The sequence below is a fragment of the Thunnus albacares genome, chromosome 22 (genome assembly GCF_914725855.1).
Source record: "Thunnus albacares chromosome 22, fThuAlb1.1, whole genome shotgun sequence".
Classification (NCBI taxonomy): domain Eukaryota; kingdom Metazoa; phylum Chordata; class Actinopteri; order Scombriformes; family Scombridae; genus Thunnus; species Thunnus albacares.
Genome location: NC_058127.1, coordinates 6,634,445 through 6,646,528, shown reverse-complemented (window position 1 = coordinate 6,646,528; position 12,084 = coordinate 6,634,445). Strand labels below are relative to the sequence as shown.

The following is a 12,084-nucleotide window of genomic DNA, read 5'->3' as shown; positions in this document are numbered from 1 at the left end:
AGATGGGCAGTGCCTCTGCTGTTGTGACTTCAGTCGGGAATTCATTCTAGAGAAGAGCATTGATCGAGAAGTCTTTGGAGTGACAGGGCGGCCAATTGTCCAGAGGAAGGAGGAGTGCAATGTTTGTGTGGAAGTGTAACTTTTGACCCTTGATAATGTTCCCTTCCCCATATTTTCTTGAAGGATAGGAAAGACTGAAACAGCAATCATGGGACACTAGATGTATTGTAGGGTTTTGATGCAATCATGTGGAAAGGAAAGAGGCACTAGTAAAGACTCAAGTGTTCAGGGCCTTGTTTCCCAAAAGCATTTTAAGACTAAGATGATTGTAAAATCCATCTTGTAAGAGGATAAGGGCATCTTAAGAAGCAAAACAACTTGCAGAAGGAACCAAAACTGTCATGTTTTATTTAATTTTTTAAAATCCTTTTTGTACATGTTTAAATCCATATTGTTCTATTTTCATGAACACTGATATTCTGTTGGATGTAAAATGAGTGATATGGATGTTTAAATTAGAAAGTAAAACTAAACCAATACACAAAAATGTACAAAAATTGATTTTCCAGTTTGTGTCATCATATCGTTCTCTACTCTCTTCTTTTTTTAAAATCTCTTATGGTCAAAAGGGCATGCATTTAAGTTTTAATATGATCTTCAGAGTTACATCTGCCTTGGGCAGCAGCTAAATCAATCAAAGTTTACTTTCTTAAACTGGTTTCCACCCAGTAACATGAATTATAAAGACAGTGGACTGTTTACTGCACAGGAAACACTCTTAACTTCTAAGACTGGCGCAGGTCAGTCTATTAACATTTTTTTATGATCCTTTTGCACATTTCTACCACAGTGTAAATCTTTCCGACTGCTTTCTACATGTTACATGTACGAGTATGTGACAGCAGCGCTTCTTTGCCCTCACATACCTGATTATTTCATGACCTAGCTGGAGCTCAGATGAGCCAGAAAATACCCAATTTCTTTTTTTCATTTATTCAGTGTCCTTCTAGAAGTCTTAATTGTAATGAAATATTTAGTAAACTGTTAATAATCAACCATCTAAATTCATTAAAAAGGCCAATACTGACCCCATATATAAATGCAGATCTACCCTTAAACCCTAATTCATCTCTCTTACCATGGGTTTGAGCCTCATAGGTCAGTGTCATGGGTGTCTTTGGTAGAGGTCGTGGCAGCTTCTTCCGCAATTCATCAAATAAATTATCCTGTACGCATCCGTCTCTTCCTCCTCCTTTCCCTCCTCTCTTCTCCCTCCCTACTCCTCCTCCTCCTCCTCCTCCTCCTGTCATCGATTTGAACTGCTCAGTGATCTCTCGCAGCGTCCTGTTGATCTGGAGGTCTGGCCGCTTATGGAAGGTCTTCTTACACAGAGGACACTGGCAAACCTGTGAGAGGAAGGATGGATGAAGGAGAGAAGAAAATTAGAAAGATAAAAAGAGAAAAAAAGTAGAGCAACAGTAGAAGAAACAAAGACGCAAATGTGTGTAGAGAAAGAATGAACAGAAGGAAGTGAAGGAAAGAAAACAGACGCACACACCTTAGATCCATCCCAGTATCTGCTGATGCAGGCCATGCAGAAGCTGTGGCCGCATGGTGTGGACGAAGGGTTAGTGAACACATCCAAACAGATCGAGCACTGGAACTGCACATCAGACAGAAAACTACCATGTAAGGACATCCTGAGGAAAGGAAAGAGAGCAAGAGAGTGATACACAATTCAATCAATACCAACAATTTTTTGAAACAACAACAATCCCTAAACAAGACTAAGAACCTGAAAATCTAATGTTTATCAGGTTAGTTTAGCCTGTTGGCGTGTATGCTATCATAGCGGACAACACAATAGTTGTTGAGATATTTCAGTCTGGACCAAAGTAGTGAAGAGACCAACCAGCCAACCAATGATACCATCCTTAGAGCCACACCGCTAGTATGGCTAAAAAGTAAGCTAGAGGATTTAATCTTTTTAAAAAGTCCAAAATTCATAGCAATCCACCTGATGCTGTAGTTGTTGAGATATTTCTGAAAGTCTTGGGTTTTTACCACCATCCACCCTAACCCAAAAAATATGTTATAACTAAACGTAATCCAGGTAGCAATCACATTTCCCTTAAATGGTAATTGGCAAAAACAAATTAGTACATTAACCTAATTTTTAGGAGACAGGAACTAAGATCACAAAGATTCACCTCGATTGAATTATTAAATTTTGGTGACAGCTGTGGTTACTTCTCTGCCCACAGGGCTTACCAGGGCAAAAATGCTATTACAGTACTGTTGACTCATAAGGATGGATATATTAAACACCACTGAACACTCCATTTGTCCAACACCTTGGTCAAAAGCAAAATATCTCCACAACTGCAGGCCAGATTCCTAATGTTTTAAATGACCACTGATTTTTTTAAATGCCTACGAGATGTTAAACTTTGTCCTTGAACAATGCTATCAATCATGACTTTATATCTTGAAATCAATTATGGTCATATTCTTTGGTGACCCCCCTGACCTTTCTTCTGACAACACTTTTGAGCTAAAATATCCACTTTTGCATAAAAAAATCTAATGGGTAGATTGTCATTAAATTTGGTCGACATACACATGCTTTTGAGAGGATAAACCCTTTCTATTTAAGAACCTGATTACCTTTACTCTAGCATCAATCTCAAAATAAACATTGCACTGCTTGCTACATTGCTGGTAAGACTTTACATATAGAACATTTGTAATGTATGTTATTTGTTCTTTCCAACATTTTTTGGAACTTGGCAATGGAATCAAAATAGCACTGTTAAAATTGATGTTCTTGTTTGTTTGTTTTGGTGGCTGTGTGGGAGAACAGTAAAGCAATGGAAAAAGGTGAAAGAGGAAAAGATGCAAAGTGAAGGCAGTGCAAAAGAGTTTTGTGTAGGGAAAGCTGGGGTGACATGAGATAAATGCGACACATTATATAACACACACATATCTCTCCTGTCGCCACAAATCAGATTAGGATGGTCAGAAGACTTTAGGAATGAAGCAGGGCAAGATTCTGTCCTACACTATCATGTACTGTACATACAAACACACACAGCATACTTTTATGCTTAACAAATTGTATTCATACTGGTTGTTTGTGCAGGTAGCATTTGATTTTAAACTGAATCCAATGGGGTAACATATTTTACATCATTTCAATGTTTCAGTGCTAATTATTACTAGTCCTAATGTAGTACTGATCAACACTAGTACCTTTGGAGACTATACAATGAGTGAGGGTTGTGGAACATCCTGCATAGGATGCCAGTCTGTCACAGAGCATACAGACATGTAGAAACATTCACACTGTAGAGAGAGTGCAAAGTAGATTTTCTTATTCACCTGATGTGTGAGGAAACACAATAAAACCCAAGCAGACAAGTAAAATTCCACACAGTAAAGGCCAAGTTGAAAATACTCATTAATAAAAATACAGTAAACACAAAGAATAGGCCAGATATCTGAATGACAATACCTACCTTACATTGAGATGAATCTATAATCAACTCTGTCTCTTTATAATTGCTTTTATATAAGACCTTTTTAAATTATATTTTCATTGGGGACATAATCATTGTCTGGATTAAGTTCACAGCAATGTTTTTTCCAAGGAAGGAGGTGCTGTGTTTTTAGTATTGCACAGGTCTCAGGGATGTGGTCAGGTTGGATGGGTGTGCAAAGTGCAGGTTGAGGCTACAAAAGCACTTTGGGTTAAGGATGGGGAAAGATTATGGTTTCAGTTAAATGCTAGATACGTTGTGTCTTGTGTGTCAAATCACATGTTCTTTTTCCACCCCATCCCTTCTTCATTGCCTCTAATGATCTTGTGACTTGCAGCTTTGGGCAGCTTTTAGACCAATAAGCACAAACAAGCATCCAGAATCACAACATCATTAATATAAACATATTAATAGAGCTACTGCAGAAGAGCTACAGTTGATGAAACAGTCCTGCCAACTCAATAAAAGAAACTGCTACAGCCAAGACATGACGTCAAGTAAAAAGTAGACTTGAAAGAGCCTTGAAAGAACAAAGTTTTTGAAATACACATGCAAATGTTGAGCCTTCTGATAGCTAAAGGAGACTTCTTAAAACAACACATTTAATTATACTTCTTTCCTGCTGGGTCTTTGGGATCATGTTGATTTGGAAGTTTTAGGAAATACATTTAATGAGTAACTTCAATTTAGAGCTGATAGTTGATCAAGAGAAAAACAATTGGGCAACTACAGTGTACTCATTAAGTGTCACATGGTAGAAAAGATCTCCTCCTACTATGTTGCAACTTTAAATGGTGTCTGCATTTGTAAATAAATGTTTTCTTGCATTTCTTCAGATAAGCATTAAACAAGAAATAAAGTAAAAGCTGGTACCTTGGTGGAGGTGTTCAGTTTTTTCAGGATCTGGTTTTAGAATATGTTGAAAAAGATCCAGTGGTGTTTCTTTTCTCTGGCGGTGTTGTTTCTTGATCTCTTAATGTTGTATCTTCCACTTATAAGTGTGTCTGCTTCTCAGGCTGTGAAATATAAGGGTGTGTTTGTATGTGTGTGCGAGAGTGAAAGGGTTGTGATTTTCCTTCCTGTGTAGAGGAAAGTCACACCACGCCCACTCACTTGTCTTTGTTTGTCAGGTAAATGTGACAGGACTGGTTAAGGTGGGAGAATGATACATAAATACAGAGTAGGTCAAACAGTCACAGGCTCTACCTTCAACCCGTTTAACTAAAAACTGCCAACAGAATTTTTCTTTTTTCTTTTATCCCCAGTCACTGTCAAATAGTTTCTTGGAATCAATGTATGATGGTTAAAAATGTTTCTCATTTATAAAATCACACTATATCCATTATATTTTGTTTTATTTACCTTGAATGATGAACTTTGGTTGACTTTGGGATCCATGTTTGTTTGCTTTTTCATGCACATCCGTATTGTCTAGCACTAAGTTGGATATATCCAAGCCTTCATAAAAATCTGTTTACAGTCGTAATTACACCTTGGATGTTGACGTAAACAGTATTTCCAAGTCTGAAACTGTTCACAGCAACTTGCATATGACATGAAAACTGCATAAGGTGCAAAAATCAGTGTCTTCTTCCCTGAATTTTCAGTACAGAGACAGACCTAAGATATGTTTAGTTTAGCCTTAGTGCAAAGTGGGGGGAAAGAGCTTTTCAAGCTCCATCAAAACTGTCTTCCAACAACTCCAAAGCAACTACTGTATGTTGTATCTTGTGTATTTTAAATGAGTAGAAATGAAGCTATCAATTTTTAAAGTTGTTAGTTTTGCACATTCCTCTGAACTCTGAGCAAAACTCTTGTATAATTTGGTGGCTGTAGATATTTTAATGCATGTTGTTTCTTATTAGCCAGCAAGTTGGCTAATAAGAAACAACATGCAAGTAAGATATCTTTTTCCACTTTTGTTCCACTTCACGTCTTTTTGTACTAAACTAGACTAATCATGTCTTCCTGGAGTAACTTCCAGGTAAGACAGCAAACAAGAGTAGCAGTAACAATGAATTATGATAATTACACAAACAATAACATTTTCATGACAGATATGAGCAACCTAGCTAATTAACAGCTATCAAAACAACAAAAGTTGGGTGAGCATTCCTATGGAGGCCTTGTACAAATGCTAAATGATGTTTTGACCTCATTTGGTCCCGCATAGATCTGCCAAGCCCTCAGACAGGCGACATTATTCTCTAGCCCTGACGTACATGCCTTTGAACTGCCTTAATCCTACACTCACCCAAGCAAAGAGCAGATAATCGGCAGCTTGACCCTGCCTTATACAGTACCTACATTGCATCTGCTTAAACTAAACCACCAGATAAATCCAATGAAGATGCAACATACCATCAAGCCACCTCGAATAATTATTCTGCTTTGTCTTTTTTTAATTTAGTTTTGGCTTGATATCAAGGAACAATCTCCTTTCTCACTGCTCCACCCTGCAGCTCATAATTTATGTCTTTATAATTATTATGGTACCACAACTAGAAATATTAATTATTTTCATGACAACAACTTTGCCACAGTCTTGACACTGTGCACTACATGACAGAAGCTCAGTGATAATGTGAAGAATAGTTAATTCTTCTTATCATCTCCGTCTGTGCTAAGAAAATCATGATTGATAAAGCTGTGGGAAATGTTTGTTTGCTTTCCCTGTGTATGTGCGTTTGGACCAGTCACATCTCACATTTTTCACATTTGTCATTCCTTTGAGCTAATGATGCGCTGCCTCCTGAGAGAGATAAGAGCACTCTTACACACCATGTACCCAAAACAGGATGCTGGGCTTTGTTGCAAAACAGCTTCCTTAGTCATGCTGATGAGTCTGCTTCTGTGTGACTACAAAGTGCAGCATATGCAAATGGTTTTTAGGGTAATTTTGACTAAATGGACCCTGCAAGAAAAGTAGCTATATTTTACTGGGTGTACCTTTGCATGTCCATTTGGTCCATTTGGCCTGCTGGTGGGCAACATATAACAACAAAGTGTATCACATTTATAATCACTTGTTGTCAAACAGGGTTTTTCCATTGTTGCTGAAGTTAGTGGCGCCAAATCATGCTATGAATGGCCATGACCGGTCAAGCCACACTGGCATGGTACCAGTGTTCTTCCGTTGCACCACACAGCAAGGTGAAGTTGTGTAACTTGATAATGTGTTGGAGGTATGTGGGTCACGAATCACATTAAAAGTATGTCACCTGCAGCTCTTTAGCTAACATTTCACTGTTTCTACTTGTACTTTTGATGTGAAGCAGCAACAGCAGTAAAGGTTGGGTTTGTGTCAGTAGTAACTTAACTCAGTTCAGATGTATTTGAAGTGGTCCCAAACAATAAAATCAGGCTGATATCTGACAGTTGTACAGTATTTTGATGAGAGAGACATTGCTCCTGCCACTGAAGGCATTGACAGATCAAAGCAAAATAATCAGATAATCAGATATACATTATAAGTAGTGTAATCAGAATATATTGTATTCTGATGAGAGAGAGGACTCAAGGCCACTGGGGCAGTCGCCCAGCTCTCTGAGCAGGTAGCACACAGCCAAACCTTTATACCTTTACAGAAGCAAGGTTAAAAACTGTTGGGTCCCAAAAAGGACATTACACAAACACCAGTATCTCCTTACAAACAGGTATGGTCATAGATGATCTCAGAGTTCAAGAGTTCAGCTCAGTCTAGATAGGGTGTCTGTTATCAAGCTCAGAAGTAGACAACAAAATATGTCCACACAGTCTCTAAGATATGTCAGATTAACACAGTGAAAGAGACAATAGATAGATATAAAGTGATTTTTCTCAAATGCCTTAAGCTGTGGCTGTGAGCTATTTCACAGTATCTGAGGTTTGTCAAAGTCAACCCCAAAGGTCAGTCACCAAGCCTCAGGTAGGAGGAAGGGTCAAAGCTTAACTATTCTAGGAATAGGTTGCCTCCACAGGCATGTGCGCAAGAATGACAGCACACAGGTGTGGACCAAAATAGTACACCAAAGGACAAAGTGACATTGGTTGAAAACAAACAACAACGCTCATGACTTTATCGTCAAACAGAAAGATATAAAATGATAACCATTAGTAAATCACTTTCACAAACTACATACAGAAACGGCACAGCTATCCCCTGCTGTGAGGCTGTAGTGGAAACACGTCATCACAGCGTGGATAAAGCAGACCGACCTGGGCCAAACCAAGTCAGAGTGAATACATCCCCATTTCCCCCCACAATATCACATCTTTTAAACTTGTGTATCATAGAAATTCAGCTCTTATATGATGCATTAATGTGTGCAAATATAATTTTAACTACTTTATATATTGTGAGACAGTTTAATTTATAATGTTAAAACATATTTTTAATGTAAAATCTTAATATACAAACTAATGATTCTATTCCTGTCAAATACATCTATTGAAGTAAATAGTAAAAGATTCAGCTTTTAAATGTAGTGGAGTACAAGTATAAAGTAGCATAAAAAGAAAATACTCAAGTACAAGTATCTCAAAATTGTACTTCCATACAGTACCTGAGTAAATGTACTTAGTGACTCTCTACCACCAGTGTGTTTTTATCTGCTTGTTTTGAGTGACTCCCGCAGAAGATGTTACTTCAGGTAAATGTTCTTCAGTGTAAACTTATTTTCTATTTATCTGCTGATCAACAGTACAAGCATCGCTCTTCCTCTTGCACATTCAGCGCTGTCACTTCTATTGTTTCACAGTAAGAGCTGTTGCACCACCGCAGGCGAGTGATATGTGCACTTACATTTCAGACATTTGGCTGAAACAAACCGGCTGATGCCAAGACTGAACATGTTTCCTCCAGTCTCTGTTATAATATGGTGTTTCTGAATGCCACAAGGGAAGGTACGTGAAGTTCTATGAATTAGTAAACAGATGCTGCAGATTTTTACATCAATAAAACTTATATCAAGCTTTATTTATTTGTATAGCAGCTTCCATGCATGTGCAGTTCCAAGTAATTAACAGATGACTCATGAGCTAAGACAGTAAATATATAAACAGCAGGCATGGTGTTCTTTTCTTGGAGGCTTCATTTTTTCTTCTGTAAACATAGGATTGGTGTGATTTAATAAAAAGTTTGAATTTTGTTTCATCTGTCCAAAGCACATTCTCCCAGAAGAACTGTGGCCTGTCAACATGCATTTTGGCAAAGTCCAATCTTGTCAGTCAAGTCTTTTCTGTGTCTCCCTCTTAGAAGTGGGGTCTTCCTGGGTCTTCTACCATGGACCCCATGTTCATTTAGAATAACAGCTGACAGAAGCATCACCAAATATTTTTGTTTTGCTTTGTGGAGCAGCTAACAGATAAGAACCTGAGGATCTGAGGGGCCTTCCTGGTTACTAACAGGTAACCAACGTAAAGACTTTGAAATAAGCATAATGTGTGCTCTTCTTCTGGTCTTAGTCAGCAATTGTGCGGCAGAATTGACAGTTAATTGTAGCTGATTTTATCCTCGTTGAGCTGTAAAAATTTCTGACATCCAGGCCTTTCATATCTAACATACAGTTAAAATGTGAGTCAATCAGCCTGTTGTCATCAGGAGCCATGGCCACATAGAGCTGAGTGTCATCAGCATAGCTATGGAAAAAGATACTGTGCCTCCTGATGACACTGCCCAGGGTTAGCATGTACGAATTAAAAAGTAACAGTCCTAAAATTGATCCTTGTGGTACCTCACAGGTAACTTCATAGTGTTTGGAGGAGTGGTCATCTATATATACAAAAAAATTCTTCCACAAAGATATGAGGTAAACCAGTTAAAACAATTCCAGACAGGCCAACATGCTATGTATCTAAAATAATCTGATGGTCCACAGTATCAAAGGCAGCACTCAGCACAAGAACTGAGGGCTTATTGCTGTCAAGATTTGTTCTGATATTGTTCACTACTTTTAACAGAGCTGTTTCAGTGTTGTGATGTGTCCTACAACCTGATTGGGACATTTTTAATTTAGTATTTGACTTGAAAAAGGTACTTAGCTGATTAAAAACTAGTTTCTCTAAAATGTTGCTTAAAAATGGGAGGTTTGAAATCGGTCTAAAACTGCTGGGTGTTAAATATCCAGGTTCCCTTTCTTGAAAAGTGGTTTTACTAGAGCAGTTTTAAAATTAGTGGGGAAGACACCAAGCTGTAGGGAGATATTTACTATGGAAGAATGTCTTTAGATACAGAATAAAGATAGTTTCAAAAAGGGAGGTAGGAATTGGGTGAAGGGAACACGTGCAGGCAGGGTGCAAAATTAACTTTTTTGTCCACCTGCCAGGGCTAGTGAATATTCAACTTTTAACAGCCACTCAATAAATTACCATTGTTTTTTTGGCTGGTGAGTGAAGCAAATCTACCAGCCACTCGCACATTTTAACAGCATTTGGTTGGTGGCTGGTGGCTAGTGCTAATTTTGTGCCCTGTATGCAGGGTTTCAATTCTGTTACTATTTTCCTGACAGTTTCAGCATCAACCAGGTCAAAACTTGACTTCCAACTTGACATCACTCCGTACACATTATATAGGCAAAAGTGCAGTGTGCTTGTTCTGCTTGTTATGCAGGTTATACTGGCCATGATTAATGTCATTAGTTACACTTGTGTTTTTCCTGCTGTCACGAGTCAAATGTCCATTGTGGGAAAGATGTGTTGTTCTTCTGTTCCTCATTCTGCCTGTCTGCCAGCTGATTTCCTTGTTGTTGCTGTTTACCAGATTCTTCTGGCTTGTTTCCTTTTCTCAATTAACCTCATGAATATATTTTGAAAGGGAAAAAAATGCCCTCATCCATGGGTAGGGTGTGGCATAAAAATAAAAATTCAGGCACTCAAGTAGATGGTTAAAAATGAAAAGCAAATGTACATTGGCGCATTTGCCACAGGTTGTTTCAACACACAATGAACCCAAAGCAGTAAGTTGTCACACACACCTGTGTTAAGGTGAACCCAGTACATACCGTACCAGACCACTAGGGGTAATTTCAACAAAAGACACAATAATGTGTCTCAACATTAAAAGGTATATGTGCAAGCAGAGAAAATTGATTAAACATTACTTAAATAAATACATAAAATAAAATCTGATGAATAACAAAAAAGCTTACAACACTTTTCCTCTACCTGTAACTGATGCTTGAGGACAAATTTTCCAACCAGTGTTGGGGTTTAACGCATTACAAAAGTAACGCGTTACAGTAATATATTACTTTTAGCAGTAACAAATTAATATAACGCATTACTAATAGGATTTCAAGTAAAATTTTCACTTCATCATTTATTGACGTGTTCATCACTCTTACATGTCCTCTGGAAACATCTCTGTTGTCGTTTCTGTAATGTATTGTGTTGTGGTATTTGCATTGCATTTTCTTAAGTTGCAGCGCATTTGCCCTTGTTGGCCACCGTAATAAAAGGACTAAAGAAACCAGAAAATATTCACATTTGAGAAGCTGATATTCAGGGAATTTTGACATTTTTTTAAAGAATGGCTCCAAATGATTAATTGATTACCAAAATAGTTGGCGATTTATGTAATAGTTGGCAACTATTTGATTCAATGAGTAATCATTGCAGCTGTTAATCCAATATTAAATAATATTGTATGTAGTAATTCTTGGGAGGACTTATTGAAAATATAATGACGAAAGGTAAAATACTTTTTAAAAAAATCTGTTTTTACTCTTCTTTCTTTTGTTATTTCATGTCTTTGTTGTGGTGTTGCTGTATTTGTGTAAGTTACTTTGTTTTAACTTTTTGAGGTATATGTAATTGTCTTAAAGTTAAAAATGCTTTTGTGACAGTATGAGACACTTTTCTGTTTAATAGGTCCTTCACCAACATAAGATGGTCACCCAAAGTTTCCCTAAGCAGACCCACAAGGACTTTCATTTCCCACACATACTGTAGGTAAACTGTAGGCCTCAATTGCAGACCTAAAGTTTATGTTGGATATACAGCTATATATACTATATAGTGATATAGCTATACACAAAAATAGAAAACAGTCAGGGGCATCATACAAGGGCAACTCTGAGGTTAAATTTTCTTTCTATCATGAAGCCACAGATGTCTGGGCACAGACCCCCCCAACTTCTGAAAAACATGAAGTTCTCAGTTAAAACATTGATCTGATCTCTTGAGAAGATTGTAGATTGTTAGTTTATATAGAACCCTGTGAAACTTCTAATGTAATTTGTTTTAAATGAAAGAATAAATGAAATTATTGCTATTGTCAAGCGTAAATGGGAGTGTGTTTTGTGTCTTCTAATTCTAAAGCAGTACACAAACACATCAGATGAATTAATGCAAATGTTAAGCAGATGCACAGCAGTCCAGTGTCTGAGGAGATACAGAGGGAGGAAAATACTAATAGCAACATTTATATCTTTTAAATTCACATTAGTAATGTTTATTAATGCCCTGTTAAGTGCAAAACAAAGATTTAGGTGCTAAATATTTATAAAATGACTAAAAACCTTTAGTGAATCTCTCTTTCTAGACACATATCATCCCAAAAGTAAAG

The 12,084-nt window shown here is 37.4% G+C and overlaps 1 protein-coding gene across 10 annotated transcripts in view; it reads right to left on the bottom strand.

Moving 5' to 3' along the window:
- Positions 1-12,084, bottom strand: part of LOC122973384 (E3 ubiquitin-protein ligase TRIM7) — a 40,809-nt gene that overhangs the window by 8,790 nt on the left and 19,935 nt on the right. For 8 of the 10 annotated variants that reach the window (XM_044340843.1, XM_044340840.1, XM_044340839.1 and 5 more), the window contains 2 exons: positions 1,559-1,700; positions 1,139-1,406 (listed from right to left, as the gene is read on the bottom strand). In XM_044340843.1, the coding sequence (XP_044196778.1) occupies positions 1,139-1,406; positions 1,559-1,699 (409 nt within the window). In that variant the 5' untranslated portion in view covers position 1,700. Of the gene's footprint in view, positions 1-1,138; positions 1,407-1,558; positions 1,701-3,252; positions 3,401-4,412; positions 4,697-12,084 lie in introns of those variants that run through there. The other 2 variants (XM_044340847.1, XM_044340838.1) reach the window with 2 other exon arrangements.